General features: G+C 47.9%; 1 protein-coding gene across 1 annotated transcript; it reads left to right on the top strand.

Annotated features, from left to right (window-relative positions):
- The first annotated feature begins 1,155 nt into the window (after positions 1-1,155).
- Positions 1,156-18,993, top strand: Rbp2 (retinol binding protein 2). Its single transcript, XM_050157291.1, has 4 exons — positions 1,156-1,270; positions 7,846-8,024; positions 17,375-17,476; positions 18,943-18,993. Exons 1-4 carry the CDS (start codon positions 1,198-1,200, stop codon positions 18,991-18,993), a joined length of 405 nt encoding a protein of 134 aa, XP_050013248.1. The 5' UTR covers positions 1,156-1,197.
- Positions 18,994-19,270: the final 277 nt, after the last annotated feature.

Genomic DNA, 19,270 nt, shown 5'->3' with positions numbered 1-19,270 from the left:
CTAGCTCTTGGTAATAAGCTTCACAATGTTTTCTGATTTCGAACCTCTTTTTACATGTGTTTACCACAGAGAACTCTTTCTGGCCTGGACTGAAATATATCAATGTAGTTTCACACTTACTGAATCCCTTTGGTTAGTTCAAGTATAAACTCAAAATCTAAACCCATGTCAAAGTCAGGCATGCCTCATTCAACGGATCCGTCAACCTATGCAGAGTCCAAGCTAAAGACACAGCCCGCAAGAGTTTGGATCTCCTGTGGGCGTATGGATTTCCTCTTTGGTCTTGCATCAGCACCAACGCCTCCATTTGCTTTGCTCATCAACACCCAGGCTTCTAGTTCATCACAATTAACATCCTTTCTTGTCTCCAGCCCCTCCCCCTACTGGGTCAGCCTTCCTTCCATTCTTGGATGCAAGACCTGGGGGTTGGAAGGTGGGAGGAATTGTGTGCTTAAATCTGAGTGTAGGCACAAATCCCCACCGCTACTGCATGCTCTGTAAGCTTCTGGCTAGGCCTCAAATGATGAATCCCAACGGCCCTTTCTGTCTCATTCTGTTGCCACAGTCCTTCTTTTGGCTCTGTCTTTTACAAGATACCTGCTATTAGGCGGCTTGTCATTTAACCTCCTGGAGCCTTGCTTACCTGTGGAAGGAGGGCTGTTAAGTACAACCCAAGATCTGTTGTAAACTAAGACAAAATGAAGTTCAAATGCCACCAGGCACCGAGTACACGTCCATGGATGTGAGAGCCATCATCTCAGCTTCGCCAGCCTGGTTAGAGCGCTGGTGATGTGGTGGGTAGGCCTGGTGCTGGGCTGCTGCAGAGCTGCAGAGCTTGTGGGGCAGATATTCAGTGTTTGCTTCCCTTAGGAACTGGATAGAATGTTCCACGTGAGGCCAGAGCCTCTGTGGGAGGCCACCAGTCGCAAACAAGCTGCTCCAAGGCAGCATGTCGTGGAGGTCACTGGGACACGCACACCTGGCAACAGCAGGACTTTGTGCCCGGATTGCCCACAGACCTGCTGAACTTTGCAGAGGCAAAGATGATTCCTTTGAGTCAGCCTTATGACCTTTGACACCACTATCTTCTTACACCCAGCCAACTAAGCTATAAAAGCAATTCGGTTTAACACAGTCTCCCTGCAGCCTGTCCCTTCACGGTCACCAGACGCCTACACCAGACCAGAGGCCACCATCATGACGAGGGACCAGAATGGAACCTGGGAAATGGAGAGTAATGAGAACTTTGAAGGCTACATGAAGGCCCTAGGTAAGAGGTTAAGGGGATGGGGAGGAAGAGGACATTTGGAGGATAATAGACTGGTCCTCTAGGAGGTGCTAGTGGGAGACTCATCAGAGCTCTGGGTAAATCCCCTCTGTCCCAGTCAAAACCATGCTAAGTCAGCTGAGACACATGAACTCTATGAAGTTCTTTCCCTACCTGGAAATAATAAATGGGATGGGGTTAGAATGTGCTGAGCACAGTGCCTGGCTGACAGAAAACACACACTGGATGGAGGATACAGACACGTGTCACATGTTCACACACATACACACACACACACACACACACACACACACGACCAGTGTTGTCTGCCCTAGAGGACACCAGATCACTCTCTGGCCTTACCATCACCGTCTCATAGATAGCCATTTGAATCAGTCACTATCACCAATTCCTCCAGTTGGAGTTTTTCTCGGCCTTGTCATAAAAAAAAAATTGAAGAACCAGCTAGCCAATCTCTCTAGCCTGAGGCATTCAGGCTCCCAGAAGGCTGAAGGGAGCTGCTATCATATGGCTCAAACCACCCACTGTTATTTCTGCTCCAGGCCAAGGGCTACTCATCTGTGTCTCGAGCTAGTGACAGGGTAGGTCTGTAGGTCTCTCCTAGTGTTGGCAGAAACATGGGGTCCTGGAAACCTCTGGGCTATACTTGAACAGAGATGGGGTGAGTCACCACAGGGGCTTCCCAATGGCGGCAGCAGCCGGGCACCGGGCGAGGATCTTGGCTGCCCAGCTGACTTCTTCCCCATCCTGCTCACCTCCACCCTGAAATTCTTCATACACACACGTGCCTGCACATGAGGGAGCCACACAAGGATGAGAGAGAAATGGCCTCGGAGGCCCAGAAATTTGGGTATGGGGGTGAGAAGTTTGTGAGAATGGGGGTTGTGGGGTTTACCTCAGTATTTAAAGAAAGACAGGCAAAAATCTCCTCTTATTGGGGCTCCACTCACTAGGGTGAGGACACCTAGCTTGTTTGGAACGAAGTGTAGCATGGTGCAGGCAGAAAGGAAATATTCCTGTCACACTTCTGCTTGGTGACACAGGTGGCCAACAGAAATGGGGTTCTGAGCCCACATATGTAACTGATTAGAGGGGTAGGCGAGCCCAGAGTGCGTGCAGACTAAGCCCCTCCCCCTCCCCCCCCTCAGGACTTACTCTGTGATGTGGAATCAGGTTTTTGACTTTTTGTGACCTCGGTTTCCCCATCTGCCAAACAGAGATAAGAACACTCATATTGTAGATTCTCTAGGTGCTGCTAGGTGCAGCTGTGATTTTGGACAACTGAAAGTCTTGTCATATGGGCTGTTTGGAAGCACCTTGGTTTCGTAAGTATACTAGACAAGCTGGGCACATAGATTATTATCAGAAAGCAGTGTGCATTTTGCTGCATTTGCTTAAACGATACGAATTCCAGAGCCAGCAAGCTGGTCCAATGAGTACAAACGCTTGGCACACAAGCCTGAGACCCGAGTTTAATCCCTGGAGCCCACAGTAGAAGGAAAAAAAAACCAACTCTCAAAAGTTGTCTTCTGACCTCCACACACACGCTATGGTACACACATGTCCCCCACCCTCACCCACACTACATATACACATACACATGATAATGATATTAGGGATAAAACCCAGTACCAGTTCAGTGTATGGTCCCATGGGTAGACTCCTGAAGTCCAGCTCCTCAGTTTGAAGGTAGAAGGCAAACATGACCACCCCCTACCCTTTTCCCTCAAGAGAGATGCTGGGGGTATACCCTTAACTCTTTGAAAGGAATCTGCTATCTATATCTAGCTTCCTTTGGACTCCGAGACAAGCTTACACCACAATGGGCACGAGGGACTTTCAGTTTGTGAGTGTATTGCTTAGAGACTTCAGGATTGACTTTTTGAATCCTTAGCATCAGTTACTTCTCATCAGTTTGGGCTTCAGTAAAAATGTACACTCTAACATCATATTAGACTGAGCAGACTGATTCAACTCTTTGGAGCTGGATCCCGCTCTGTAGAAGGGCGGCTGGCACTTTGGGGATTGAAATGCCTACCACAGGTGATGGCTCTAGCTAGGCACAGAGCGTGGGTGTCCTTGTACTGGCGCCCAGCTGCTGATAGCATTCTGTCTCAGGATCCTATAGACTGGCCCCACCTCGACACCACAATGCCCTGTACAAAAAGAAAAAAACTCAGCCAGAGTCATGCTTGCACTGCTGAGCCGAGACACCTGATTTCCTTCACCTGCCCATGGGCAGGACGGGGCTGGCAGTGATTAATGCCAAGGGAATCAGCCGAAAGCAGATGAGGAGTGGCTGCCCCGGCACTCTACCTTGTCAAAAGTTGCTCCATAGATTAGTTTGACGTCTGCCTCACCCTGCTGAAAGGCAGCGTTGTTTTCCCGAGGCTGGGAAATCAATGAAGCTTGCCTTCTGTGCCCCTTTGTGCCCTTGGCATTTGGGATGAGCATGGCAGAGATCTTTGCAAATCCCCAGGTGTGTAAATGCCATCAGGTATGACACTGTTCTTTGCCTAAGAGCCGTCACTTTCTTGGACTTTCACTCGGTCCATCAGCGAGGGAACTGGCTTTCTCTGGGAGACCTGGTTCTCCATGCGGTAGGGAGGGAGCCGCACCCTGGCTTTGTCAATAGCCCAGTGGCTCACTTGATACCCTCGCCTCCACACGTGACTCAGGTACCGACCTCCGCACAATGACGTGGCATGGCAACCTTTGGGTTTGCCTCAAGTTATCAAAGTCATTAAGAGCACAAGTGTCCGGGATGACTGAGTGGTGCCTCCTGGGCACTGCAAGGCTTTCCTAGACCCTTTCTGACCCTGAAGAAAGCAGCTTGAAAGCCCCCATCACCCATCGACTCTGTCGTGTCTACCATCCGCCTTTGGACCAGAAAAAGAGGAGTGGGAGAAAGGTCTTCATTTCTAAAGGAGGGGCGGGCAGAGCTGTAGAAAGAAGCTTCTGATCATGTGGAGGAGATGAGAGCAGAGTCCATTAGCTCTGCCCAGGGTAGAGACTCACCCAGCTGCCACATGGAGCATCAGTGGTTGCTTATGGAAGCAGGGGCTGTGTCATCTGCGCAGAATCCAAGCAGCTCTGCTCTGGAGGGAACCTTTGTGGCCACTGGTCATGGAATGGTAAATGAGAAGACTGTCCCCCACCCACACAGAGTGGATCTCCTCCCTGGTGGGAGGAGCGGAAGGGTGCCGAGAGAGAACACCAGAACACGGTGCTAGGTGATTCTAGGTAGTGAAAGCATTTTAAAGACTAAAAAGAAGCCAGGCAATGGTGGTGCATGCTTTTAATCCCAGCACTCCGGGAGGCAGAGGCACGCAGATCTCTGTGAGTTCGAGGCCAGCCTGGTCTACAGAGCTAGTTCCAGGACAGCTAAGGCTGTTACACAGAGAAACCCTGTCTCAAAAAACATCAGAGGAAAAAAAAAAATAGACAAAGAAGGAGAACAATGTCTGAAGAGTTACAAAAGGTCACCAGGTCAAGAAAGACAAGCCAAAGAGTTGGCAATTCTTAAAGCCAGAAGCTGAAGCTAAACTATGTTCCCAAAGCAAGGGACAGTAAGTGCAAAAGATTTTTGCGTGTCCAGGAAGGTACACCGCAGGAGGGCTGGGGTGTGGGAGTGTACAGACAGATGGAAGATACAGAAGATAGGCGAGGAGGCTGAGGGTGGAAAGACAGCCAGGGGTTAGACCAAGCATTCTGTTGCTCCTGGGTTGAGTTCATCCCCCCCCCCCCTACACAGCCAAGACACGGACAGCATGGGTATGAGCGTGTTGAGATGAGACCTAGAGCTTGGAGTAAAGTCAGGTCTGAGGACAGAAGGGATATTTTCCGTCTGATGAGATGAAGAACCTGAAGCCCAGAGAAGGAGAAACGCCTAGGGATACAGGTGACTAGGAAGTAGCAGGACCCAGACAGGAACCCGATCTATCTCTTCTAACAACTTGCTAACCCCCCCCCCCCCCCCCCCCGGGCAGCTCTGGACAGGAGGGTGCCAAGGGAGTGAGTGGTAAGGACTTCACTCTGAACATTGCTAAATGGTGGAGGCATCCAAAGCAGAGAGGCAGCGCCTTCAAAAAACACTGAGAAGGTTACTCAGGGTCCCTAACTGAAAACCAACCAGCAGCTGATGGTCTGAGAATGCAGTTATTGGACAAAACTCTGGATTTCTGCTGGCATTGACAAGCCAACCAAGTTATTCAGTTCATCAGAGTCTTAATTGTGCCACATGGTACTTAGTTGGACTTTGGAAGGAAAAAGTACCAAGAGGCAGAAAAATCCAAGAGACAACGATAACTGCTTCCCCCTTCTCCGGTCCCACTTTCACGTGCTGGTAACACTTCTCCCGTGAACCCGCCCCAGTGGAGATCATTAGACTAAGGGTGCAGAGTACCGAGTACGAGCCATGAGCCCAGGGTCACCAGCCTGCCTGCAATAGTGAGGAGGGAGCGAAGGAAGAGAGGCGGGGACCCATCTAATTCCCTTCTAAATGTGTCCCCTGGAGGAGGAAATGGTATGGAAAGAAAGAGAAAATTGTTCTTCCACTCGGCTTCTCCCTATTGCTTGGAAGAGTCGATGATTTGAGAGTTAAGGAGTCCAGGTTCAAAGCCCATTGAGGCCGCACTTTGAACTGTTCTCAGATTTCCTGTGATGGATTGCTGCGCATCTCCGCTCTTTAATTTACAAAGAGCACCTGCCCTTTTAGCTTGCAACTTTAGCTTTCTTCGCAAGCATATTACAGAGCATTTTAACGTTGAGAAGCACGCTCGTATTTCAGCTTTATGGCTTGCATTGTTCAAGATGCAGTTATGAAAAGTATGCTTAATAAAGTCACTTGGCTGTTGTTGATTTGTTTTTCCGCAGCGGCAGCCACGAGCCGTGTATATTATTCAGAAATAGCTTGTCTTTGGACCTTTCCTTCTGAGATAGAATGTCACTTTACCTGGCTGTAAATCAGGCTCGGAGGTACCTGTAAGACCGAAAAGCAGATAAAACAAACTTGATAACCCTAGTGTTAAAATATCATATCAGGAAAGTAGTTTCCTCTGCAAAGTTCAAAGAGGAAGTGCTTGTGTACTGTGTGTGTGTGTGTGTGAGCGCGTGCACACAAATGTGTATTCTGTAGCTTCAGTTAAACCTTCTGATTAGAAATATCTAACAAGAAATCCACCAGCGGGGTATTTCGCTCCCTTCCCCGGGGTGGAGCAGAGGTGACATGATTAACTGGCTTGTGCGAACGCTAAAGGGTGGCCAAGAGGCCAAGCCATTTTTCAATCTGGAGGCGAAGCAGTGTTTGCTTCCATTTGCATAGAGCCCCTAATAACATTCTCCTGGCCCTAGTCAGGAAGATTGACAAGGATGCTATTTCCAGGACACACTGGTTCCCTCAGCAACAACCAGCCATTTCACTGCGATCCGCTATTCTAGGCAGTCCAGGACAAGTCATAATTTTTGTTAGGGAGCCTGAGCTATAAATGACAAGCAGGCTGCATTTGTAGGGACACTGTGAAGCCGGATGGTGCTGAGCCCACCGCTTCAATTCTCTGGGCCACGATGTCCACTTCCACAGAACGGATATAGATTTGCTGGCTAAAGAACAATCTGTCCTAAATTTCCCCACAATTTCCCATCCTTCCATAGTCGTTTACCTGGAGTGTTCCCCTTTGGTTAGCAACATCTTCTTCCTACCCCTAGTGATGGCTGCAGGAGCTCTGGTTAGCACAACTTCAACATGCAGGGTTTGAGTAAAAGCCACTGACCGAGCAAAGCAGAGGGAAGAAGCTGGTCCAGCCTGAGAGGTATCCCGCTAGGCTGGACAAAGGGCACCATAATAGCTACAGTTATATTGCTCTGTAGCGAGGTGTATATCCAGTAGCTATAGGGATACATAATTGTGATCTGAAACTTTTGCTCTGGGCTAAAGTGACCCAAACAGACAAGGACATAATGGAAGCCTGTGTGTAGTGAATGGATACACACAAGCTCTTGGGAACCGGGTACAGACTTTCTCCATAGAGCTGACTAAGTCCTCACCACCACAGCCAAAGGAAATGAGTGTTCTTTTGCCAGGAGGAAACTGACGCTCTGGAAGGGAGAGTGGCTTCTGTAAAGTCACATAGCTGGGGAATCGGGACCCACCTGCCCCTCACTCTCACTCTTGGGTGCTTGTGGTTTTAAATTGAGGTGTGCACAAAAATGAGATTTCCACGGGTTTCCAGGTTCTGCTGCTGCTGCTAATGGTGGTCCAGGGTCCTGGCTTTAATATCACTGCCCTGGACTACGCTCCTCCATTAACAAGTCCTTACTATCTGAGCATCTACTGTGAGCATCACCCTAGGGCTGGTTGTGGTAGGGGACACAGGGGAGGACAGAGTCATCAAACCCATGATCAAGTCGTGTGTAAGACAACTCTTGCTTCTCACTTAAGTCAAGAAATGTGGCGTGTCCCCAGCCTGAGTTTCTGGGCCTGAGCACTTTGCCTTGTTAAAGAAATGAATGAGCCTGGCTGCACACATCATAACCTCCGCTACTCCCTCTGCCAACAGATATTGATTTTGCCACCCGCAAGATCGCGGTACGTCTGAGTCAGACGAAGATCATCACTCAAGATGGTGATAACTTCAAGACAAAAACCAACAGCACGTTCAGAAACTATGACTTGGACTTTACCGTCGGGGTGGAGTTTGACGAGCACACGAAGGGCCTGGACGGCCGGCACGTCAAGGTACCTGGGTGGGAGGGGTTTCGCTGGGCCTGTTCATGCAAGGCGTGACTTTCTGGTTTCACACTGACTGGATGATAGAACCAACCCCAGGAAGGTTCCAGTAAGCAGATCGAGAATGAACTGACATTGGCAATGAGTAATTGGTGAAGGCTGAGTAAAGAGAGGCAGGAGAGGCCTTAGATCACGTGAGAAATTAAGGCAGGGCCCCATCCTCTCGACTACAAGGCTGGGGAAGCAGCAGAAAAAGGGTATGATGGAGTGTCCTAAGAACGGATAACCATGGAGCTCAGCCAAGCAGTTTACCTAGATCTAGAGAGGCATCCATGCTCAGCTCCAGCCAGCCTGGCCCAAGAAAGGATGAGGTTTCATGGTACCTGCCTTTCTGTTGTTTGTTTTTGTTAGGGTTCCTGAGAATGCAGGTGTTTTTACATGTAGCCTCTCACTTTAACATGACCCAACTTCCTTTTTAGAAAATCATGATGCAAATGAAATACGACAAACTCAGTGGACTCAGTAAAGTTAGTAACCCAGTACTGGTGACTTGTGTGGCTTCTGCCCAGCGAGACTTAACTCCTGGGATATAATCTATGGAACCCTATGGAGTCAAAGGCCATACATCCAGTATTTGAACTGCGGTGGTCCTCCGTTAGCCAAGGTCTCACTAGGTCCCACAGTTTCCCACGGTCAACTGCAGTGCAAAAATAGTGAATGGGAGATCCCAGAAACCAACCCCCAAGTTTTAAACTGCACCCCATGAGCAGCATGACGGAGTCTCCCTTGCCTGCTCCACACTGCCCAGGACGTTAGCCATTTCTTTGTCCAGCCTATCTACCCTATACACTACCTATGCATTACCCACCCACCGGTCACTCGGTAGCCATGTTAGTTCCACAGAATATATAGGGTTCAATTCTACCCGAGGTCACACTGAGATTCTCGGAGCATATACCTAATTGATGAGAGGGGGCTACTCTACTTGAACTGGTCAACCCCGAAAGCACAGAGAAAACCACTCTCAACAGAAGGTGACATGCCATCTCCAAGTCTGAGACCTCAACTCTAAGAAAGAGCATGCCTTTATCCAAAGCAGCTGTTCATGAAGAAAGCAGAGGCTGCTAAGTGGCAAGAAAATGTGGGGTAAGAGAAGTAGGGGCAACAGTAGCTCCCCTGCATTGCTGTGGGATGCCCCTGCCCAGTGGCCTGCTCCTCACACTATGTTCCAGTTTTTGGCCATTGCACCTGGCCTGTACCCTCCGAACAGGAAGAAGAGAGATTCTATCTCAGTCCCACTTAAAGGCTCTCCTCCCCAAACCTTAGCATCACAGCCCTGAAGATCGTACAGAAGACCTGGAAAGGCTACTGGTTTGTCACATGTCCCAGTGACCATTGGCTAGACCACCTACGCCTATGTAGTTTACACAAGGCTGCCAGTTTGGATGTCTGGATAGTCACAGCACTCTCTGTGCCAGCTTGCCTTTGCCAGGCTCCTAACCAGAGAAGGGATACACTGTCTCGAGTAAATGAGCCCTCATCCCCAGCTCGTTGGGATGACACAATGATGCGGGATCCTCCACCTTTCTCTGCCCAGTCACCGCAGCCCCCTCTTCCTATGCAAAACCCTGTCTTGTTCTTCCAGGAGCTCTTCTAAAGTCTCAGGGGAAAAGTTCTGGTTCCTCTCCTGGCCTGAGAGTATTAGTCATTGGCTAGCTGAGTCCTTTAGCTTTACTAAGGAGAGACCAAAGAGCAAAGGAGAAAAGCTCTTCAAATGCTGTTCTCCAGCCACTTTTATTTCCCTCAGTGTTTGGCTATAGCAAGTGGCAGCAATGGGCAGGTGGGAGTAGCAGTAGGTGGTATACTCTGACGTCATTGACCCTATGCCCATCTAAGAAATGGGGACCCTTAGCCAACAGGTGTCAGAGCTCTTCTGCAGGTTAGAAATCCAGATCTCTTAGCCCTTACCACTGACCACTGTTCGAGCCCTTAGCCCAAGAGTCTGAGATTCTTGGCTCTAAATACTTGACAGCTCCCTGGAAAGCTGGTGACCAGGGTGGCAGTTTCTCATCTGTGACTCTGTCCAGCCTTTTATCTTTCTTCAATGTCAGCTATCTGAGGAGCCCACTTTGAGAGCCAGAGAAAGGAGTGCCAGGACCAACCGCAGTCTTGCCTCTGTAGCCGGGTCACAGCCGTTCCTCAGCAAGGCCACCAGGGAAGGTGGAAGACGTTGCAGAGTCAGAGTCCTCCAAGGCCTGGGGTAGTACAAAGTCTGCTACAAGCTGTTTCCAACAACCTTGGCTGAGGCCAAGCCTGCAGAAGCCAGAGCAATTAGCTGTGACCATCAAGGAGCCTTTTCAAGGCATTCACGGAGGGTTCAAGATGGCTGATGCCAACATCGTAAGGGCAGCCCAGCTGGCTGATGGGCAGACAGAGCTTTTTTCCAAAAGAGTGAGGACAGCAATGAGGGAAGAGCCCAGCAACTGCCAATTAGGGAATCAAATTAGCCTGTGCCCCAACATCTTAGTCACGAGAAAATACCAGAAGGGGCGCTTACCATAAGAATCTATCACTAAATAGCAGCGATTTAAATCTACTTTAACAGTGCTTAAACCTTCCCAGCATCCCAAGGCGTCGTGGGTCCCTTTTCCTGCCCCTGTGTGATGGCTCACAGAAAGCAGGGCACATCCCCCAGTCAAGGTGACCTAGCATTCATAATCTCATCTATCAAGGAAAATTGGATGCAGTGATTCTTGCTGAAAAATGACAGCGGTAAAAAAGTATTTTGGAGCTCTTCCCTCAGAGCTGATCTGACAAAGGAAAGCCCCAGAAGGTCCAAGTTAGGCCCCTTTCGTGTGGGTCTCTGGGATGGTAGATCCACAAGGCTTTTCTGAACTGTGACCAAAAGGCCAGTTCATCAGACACCAGAACTAAGGGGGAATTTGTCCCTGGAGTTTTGCATCTTTCCATTGTTCCAGCGTAATCCATTCCCCATGATTCACTCCCCTGCTCCTTGTAAGTGAGCATGCACTCTTGAGAGGCAAGCTGCTCCTCTTTAACTTGTTCTTCATCACCCGAGATGACAGAGAATTCCCTCTTTCTGAAATAAGTCACATCCTTCCGGCCTTCCCTAATTCGAAAAGAGTTCCACTTGTCAGCACCAGCTTGCCCAGCCTCTGGCCTCCCCACTTCCCATTCTCCTTGTTCTCATCAAGATCATCACTTAGCCCTGAATGGAAAGTAGCCACTAACTCAACTAGCAGCTTCTCCAAGGCTTCTCTCTGCTTTGTCTGCAGCAGAAAGCCAGGGATAGTGCTCTCTCTCTCTCTCTCTCTCTCTCTCTCTCTCTCTCTCTCTCTCTCTCTCTCTCTCACACACACACACACACACACACACACACACACAAGGCTGGTGGGATGAGATAAATTCAGCTAGAGACTGGACAAAAGACTATTCACATGAGAATTACAATTCAGAACAGGTGCCCTCAGGACCATCTACTGTCTATAACTGGAATAGGTCCAAGAGGATGCCAGGCAGGCAGTGCATGAGCCCCCCCCCTTTCCCTTTCTCCATTTCTCCTTCCTTCTCCCCTTCTCTCTCCCTCTCTCCTCCCCCTTTTCCTCTCCCCCTCCTCCATCTCTGAGTACACTCACAAGCTGTGTGCACACACGTGTTGCACAGTTTTGCATATGCATGTGTTTTGTGTGCAGTAAGCCTCATTTGGCACACTCTCATTCCCTAGAGCTCCACTTCTCAACTCTTTGATCATACTCAGAACCCTCAAGAAAACTCGACGTTCATTAGAGAAAGGTGTGGTTATAGCAGGAGCCCTGAAGAACCCAGTTCCGTGTCATCCCAGAGCAGAAGCGTAAAAACACACCAAAGATAAAGCTGATTCCAAGGGCCTCGGAGACCCCCCTTCTCTTCTGAGCACCATATCTGTTCTCCACTTCTTACCCTGACTTGTTTCTAAGAAGGTTAAAAGCCCCTTCTCAAACAAACAAAAGCACGGATGGAGGTGTGGCTAGCTGATAATAACACTTGCTTAGCATACACAATGTCCTAAGTTAAATCTTCAAAGCTTAAAAGATACACATATATTTGCATGCAAAATGTAGAGAAAATTGACGGGCTTGGGAGATACCCAGCCAGCGAAGTTCTTGCTGCAAAAGCATAAGTTCTGGGGTTGATTTTGCACCCCCAGAACCCATGTTAAAATAATCCAGGCACAGCAGCAAACATCTGTAACCCCAGTGCTGGGCAGGTGGAGACCAAAAGATCTCGGAGGCTGTCAGCCAGACAGTCCAGCCTAATCAGTGAGCCCCATATTTAGTATGGGACCCTGTCTCAAAAATTAAGGTGAGGAGCTATTATAAAAGACAACATTTATCTCTAGTCTACACAAACACACACGTACACATATGCACATGCACTGGCATACACATACAAACAAACTAATTTTGCATGTACACACACCAATAAGCAAGAATTAATTGATATCCATATAATGGAATTTAAGGTATTATTCAGTCATCAGAAAAAATGAAGTATAGTGTGAAAGAACCTGGTATAGTGTCAACGAACCTGGAAAACATGCTAATCAACAGAAGCGTCACATAAAAGATCATGTATGAAGACCCATGACAGGTGAATGCACAGAGACAAGGCTAGAGGGCAGAGAGTACTAGTAGAAGCAAGTTGATAAAACGAAAATGTTCCGGATGCATTGGTGAAGATGGCCACACAGTCTTGTGAATAGATGAGGAAAAAAGTTGCCACCACTCAAAGCTCTATTAAAATTGTAGATTTTAACAGAATGAATTTTATGGTTTGCAAATTATAAATCCATTTTTGAAAAGGTTTGGAATTGGAGTGGCCAGTAAGGAGTGGGGAAAGCAGGAAGGGACACGGCAAATAGCACCGTGTGATTTGGGGGGCTCCTTGTCTGAAGGGCATCCCAATGGGACTTCCTGAAGCACTGCAGGTGGTTGGAGATAAAGCCTCTAAGGAAAATTTCAAGGAGGGACATCTCCATGGGTCAGTAGATCCCATCCATGCCTGGAGTTTATAGCTGTTACTTTCAGATTCAAGAACAAAGAACAACTTTTCCCTCTTCACAAAGAGTTATCTCATTGGTTCAAGAGAGCTGGCTCAGCAGTTAAGAGCCTTAACTCCTCTTACAGAGGACTCAGGTTCAGTTCCCAGAACCTATATCAGGTAAGTTACAACCATCTGTAGCTCCACTTCCATGGAATCTGATGCCCTCGGCTTCCACAGGTACCTGCATGTATTTAGCCCACATAAATTCATGTAGGAACATACACATGATAATAACTTTTTAAAAAAGAGTTGCATGTTATTGTTTGCCCCTTGTGTTTTTAATCGAGATCTTTCCCCTCTCTCTCATGCATACATTTATATTGAACAATCTGACACAACCTCCAAATGATTGTACTTCTGAAGAATGAAGATGTTGCTTTGTTTCCAAAATCCATGACTTCACTAGCCTTGTGTAGTTGGCTTGTTTTTCAGGACCACGTGTGATTTTCCTCTTGTTGAGTGGGCCATATGTACCATTAGAGTGCTGTTGGTTATTCCCAAAGTGTGTGTCACTCCTGTACTCTGAGGGCTATCATCCCATGATGGTTGTTGTAGTTTATCGATGGCAAGATGTCATAACTGGGTAAGACTACTGTTTGCTTCTCTCCTTTGAAAGCCTGCATTGTACCTTCTGGTACCATGGAGGTTAGTCCAGGTAGCTAAGGAATGCTAAAAGCAGGAGAAATAGTCTTCCCCAAGGAAGGGCATCTAACTGGTTATTCAATGCTCAGCCCTGAAAACATACAAGTAACATTATATGGACCGAGCTGTATTTGTGTATTCAAGAACATATACACACATATATGTAACAACAAGAAAAAGAGACCATGAGTTCTAAGTGGGGTGGGGCTGGGGTTACAGGGGAAGGTTTGGAAGAAGGAAGAAAAAGGGAAATGATATAGTCATAATCTTAAAACAATAATTTTAAAGAAATAGGATAGTCTTTTATAGATCCATGATTCAGGTATTGACTCACCCAGATTAAACAGTGGGCGGTCACCTGTATCTAATTTGACATAAAGAGCCTTTTTGAGCGATGCTGACTTTGGAAGTGTAAGAAGAGTCACATTGGGGCTCTACCCCTGCCTCTGTTCTGTGCAAACCCGCCCTTTTCCAAGAGCTTTCCTTGTCCATCTTCCCACTCAGAAGTTAAGGCTTCCTCAGCTGCAGGATCTTTTAAAATAACTGAGCCTGTTTTAAAAACCTCTTCAGACACAGGAATGAGGGCTGAAACTAAAAGCTGGGTGTGATAGTAAAAGCTGTAACCACAGCACTCTGAAAAGCTGAGACGAGGAAGTGACAAGTTCGAGGTCAACCTGGACTAGGTAGTAGAACTTAAAAGGGAAAGGAGGAGGATAATTTAATTAATAAGAAATTTAAACTTGGAGTTGGTTCATCTAACTGTTCTCTTCTTTCTGCTTCTCGCTGTCTCATGGAGGAGCCAGCCCACAATCTTGGAAGCATTACCATGATTCATTGGTAGCCAATTTACTTTTGGGTCAGAATAACTTTGAATCTTGCTGCCCAGTGTGAGTTATTAAAATGAAATATTAGGACAGGCCTCTTTGCACTCACATTTTTCTCCTTTCTTCATTCTGCAAATTTTGATAAGCTCCTACTGCCTGCCAAGTCTGTGTCAGAGAGGTAGGTGACAAGATGAATTAGACCCCCCCCCCCATTTCCTGCCCTCGGGGATCTCAGGCCTTATACAGAAGACAGACAATTAAATGGACAGTTGTCTACTGCACGACCCCCTGGCAGGGCATGTGTACTCTCCGCTGGGACCTCCTCTAAGGCAGAAGGCGAGTGGGCTTCCCTTGGGACTGTGCTTCAGGGAAACTGTCCACCACACAAGGCCAGTCACTGTGCTGAGTGTCCTTGCAGCCACCAGCGGCCACATAGCCTCTCCTTCCCTGAGCTTCCTTGTCTGTGAAGGGAGACAGACATCAGTGCAGTCGGCCGCACAGGGGCTTCCGGTGCAAGGCACTATGGGAGGAAGGAGAAGAGAGGACACTTTCCTTACCTAAGGAGAAGACAAGAGTCCTTCCCTATCCACTAGGAAGCAATGGAGTCCAAGGCAGTGGGGAGAAACGGTAAATGCATTTCCCAGACATTTCTTCCTTCCAGAGGAGCCGGGAGACCTATGGCTTGAACGTCTCTAAGTTCTTCAGAGATGTGGGGCTTCAGATGGTCTTAAAGAAAGAGGAGACATCTTTCTTTTAGAAAGCACAGCATATTTTGTTTTAAAATTAGATTTGGGGTCTGTGACGATATGGATGGATACAATTTTTTTAAAAAACAGTAAACAGTGGAACTTCCGTTCCATCTTGGCTCCCTAGCTCAGTCTCTTTACAGGGATAATCATCACCCAGGGACTAAACACAGGAATACTGCACACTCCTCACCTGGCTCCCTTGTCGTACGCACACGGCTCATCATCTTGCATTTTTAAACATTTAAACAACCGGCTCTGGCTGTACTCTGTCTATGACTGCGAAGCAGGGAGGAATCACATCGTATTTAACCAGCCACCCACTGACAGCATTTATGAAGCTTCCAGTCCTTTGTGGTAACGCGCCATCCCGTGATGCATGGAGGAGTAGAAGAGAGGAATAACACTGTACATAAAGTATATCTTATGGTCAAGGTCAAAATTATTCTAGAAGTAGGTAGATTTAACAACGTGTAGCAAACAGGCCTGTATAATGCACAAGAAGAGAAAAAAAACCCTACAAGTCAATATATCATCAGTTGCGTTTACAAGATGTAGAAGAAAGCAAGCCTCGGGTCCTTAGCCTAATTTTGTTCAGAGAGGCCCCAGGTAGTTCATACATACAGGGAAAAAAAACCAGCGCTGTCAGGCTCCTCTCCCCCCAGGAAATAAGGCACAGACACAGTGGGGTGACATAAACATCCCAGCAGGTGCAGTGCGTGAGCCTGACTGGGCATGAAGGCAGGCATTAAGAGGGAAACAGGGGTGTCTAGTGAACATCTACCTTGCGAGTTGTGTGTGCAGGGGCTTGCAACTGCCAGGGTGCAGGCAGGCCAGCAAGGCTTGCCTGGAATGGAGGATGCCCTTCGTGAGTTCTGCTGTTGTATCTATACTGCTATACCATTAGCATCGCTACCCAGAGAAAACCCAAAGGAAAGCAGGGCACCCTCCTGGTTCTGGGTGACAGAAACTGGAACCACGTGAGCAGCAGCTCTCTAGTTAGGGAACCTCCCTGGGATTATTTCTACCTGCAGCGGCCAAGGCTCAAAATGTGACTCCTGCAGGAAAATTCCCAGGGTAGACATTTTAGGTCAAAGAATATGTACAGTTTCGTCAGAGATGATAATCCCAGAACTTGGGAGGTAGGGTCAGGAAGGTCAAGAGTTCAAGGTCATTCTTAGCTACACAGTGAGTTCTATGTAGAACATAGAACAGGTCTATGTGAAACCCTGTCCAAAAAAAAATTAAAAGCATATGAAATCTTTAAATAATAAGTTAAATATTATTCAAAACAAGTAAGCAAGTAAATAAAAGCAAACCATATGCAAAAATATGTGCAGTTCCATATTTTGAAAGCTAATATGAAATAGTCCTCGCAAACCATTTCTCATCCCACCTGGTGAGTCCTGAGAGAGGGTGGACAGCCCCCCCTCAGTGCTACTAAATCTTTGAACTGTGACCACATGATTAATTGGATCTGAGAAGCAGTCTTATCAGCATTTCTCCTGCTATTTGTGAAGGAGGCTATCTCTTCCTAGGTTTAAAAGCCATCTACTTCAAGAGTTTCCTCTGTAAGCCCTTGGTTCATATGTTTGGTTGGTGTGGACTGTTAGGTTAATGATCTTTTTATTGATTTACAGAGGCCCTTTATGTATAAGGACATCAAGTCTTTACTGATACGCTACAGCTCTTTTTTCCTGCTGGTTATTTGTCTGTTGACTTTGAGGTATTTCCCCTTCCAGAAATTCCACATTGTTGATAGTTGAATTTATCATCTTTCCTTCACTAGCTCGAAATGCTATTTTTGCCAGATAATAAAATGGGTTGGGTAGAATCCCTTAAAAGAGAATGCAGGCGTCCCAGAGAGACCAGCTTGGCTAGAATGGAGTGGAGACTGGAAGGTCCCTGGGGTCACTGAGGCAGGACTCTGTCCCATGGGCTTGCAGGAGGCTGGCGGAGCTTGCAGGAATTGCAGCTGCAGATGTAAACTTGCTCAGTCTCCCAAGGCCAACCGTGTGATTTGCCTGACAATTTGTCATTGCAGACGCTGATAACCTGGGAAGGCGACACTCTGGTGTGTGTGCAGAAAGGGGAGAAGGAGAATCGCGGCTGGAAGCAGTGGGTGGAAGGGGACAAGCTGTACCTGGTAAGCCCCCGGGGTCTGGACAACACCTTCCTCCCGCAGCACTCACCTGGCCAGGAGCTTTGACAAGAAAAATGGCCCTGAGCCCCAGCCAAATGCATTTGGTCATATAGTCAGAAAGCCCTTCCCATCTGGCTCAGGGGACTCCAGGAAGAAATCTATATGGCTGTTTCTGTGAACGGCTGCAATTAAAAAGAAAGTTTAAAATGCTGAGCTAGGAAACCAAGATCCAAGGAGAAATGCAGACAGCCTGCTAAGGAGCAGCTAGGGAGAAAGGCGAGCCATAAGTCGCCTGGACAAGACCAGGCGTCCTGTCAGTACCTGGGTGGGGGAGGGGGGCTGAGAGCATGAGGGGTGTGGAGGGCGTGGTGGGAACACTGGACTCTCACCCTAAGCCTTGGAGCCTAAGGCATGGTGGACCTGATCCCAGCTCCTATGAGGTTGATTTGCTACTAGAACAGAACAGTAGGGGCAATGGCTGACATCCTTCAATAAACGGTCACTGTCTAGACAGCTTTATTTTTCACTCTGCAATCTTCACAACAATTTATGGGCCCCACATCAGAAGAGTGAGAAAAGTTTCATCCTTTCAAACACTCAGCTACTCATCTGCTCAATGAGTGGCTCCTTCAGCAAACACATCCTCATTCATTCATTCATTCATTCATTCATTCATTCATTCACCTATGGAGTCAGGCAGGTACCCAGCTCTGAGGTCAATATGATGTCACCAAGATGCTCTTCGGATCTGAGCAAGCTTCACCCGAGATCTTTATTTCAGGGACATGTCAGCTAGTGATATATGGGAGGTGGTCTCAGCGCTTCCCACGGGCAGCTCTCCCTATTTCCTGTGGCTTGGATGATAGATTTTTTTAAAATTGTATGGCCATCCCCAGCAGTGTCTATGGTTAAGACAACAAATCCGTGGTCAGTGGCAGCGAGCATGGCGGCCTTCCTCATGCTCACTCCCCCTCCTCCCTCGGGGTTCAGTGAGATGCAGAGAAGGCCCGAGGTTCTATCTACCTCCATGAAAAGTGGGACCCTGTCCACTGTGCAGGCAGAACAGGGGGAGCCCTTCTGAAGCCCCTCCCCTATTTTGGGGCCATTGCTAACAACCTGCCTAGTGCTTCTCCATGCTACCCTTCCCTTCCTCTCGGCTTCGCCACCTTTTAATAAATTAGGCAATGTTGCTTTAATCATGGGAGCAGGGGAAATCCTGCCCAAGAGGGTCGTTTCTTTGTATTTTTCATTTTTATAGTTGTTCAAGCTCAATTTGAGTGTCAAAATCAAATTACTGCTACCTGCAGGGCATGGCAGCCTACTGGATCTGGGAGGGACACTTTGCCCAGAACAGCTAAATGCCCTCTTTATCCCAGCCTCAGCTACCTGCCCCAGACCCTAGGAGGGACAAGTGGGCAGAGGGCAAATCTGGACTTGTTGTGACCACTCACCCACTTTCTGACTTGCAGGAGCTGACCTGTGGTGACCAGGTGTGCAAACAAGTGTTCAAAAAGAAGTGAGGGGAAGCCGGGCACGCATGCGGAGTTCTCTGCCAGTTTTGGAAACCAGCCTGGGGAACCCCCTGCTCCTGACAGAACCCACTTCAGTCACAGGCCTGGCTTTAAACTTGAATGTGTGAAGGAACCTCATCCCACCCCCCACCTTGGAACCTGTTATTAAATGTAAAAAAATGTCTCTCAGCCTTGGAAACCCTATGCATCCTTTATTCCTAGTTGTCCATTTTACCCACAGGCAGAGGGGGCACTGCCTGCCAGGCTGGTGATGCTCTTGGCTTCA

This window comes from Alexandromys fortis, unplaced genomic scaffold (assembly GCF_014885135.2).
Source record: "Alexandromys fortis isolate MF-2015 unplaced genomic scaffold, M_Fortis_MF-2015_v1.1 scaffold_85, whole genome shotgun sequence".
In the NCBI taxonomy this organism is placed as follows: Eukaryota; Metazoa; Chordata; class Mammalia; order Rodentia; family Cricetidae; genus Alexandromys; species Alexandromys fortis.
The sequence above is the reverse complement of the archived record's forward strand: the minus strand, read 5'-3'. Positions and strand labels throughout refer to the sequence as shown.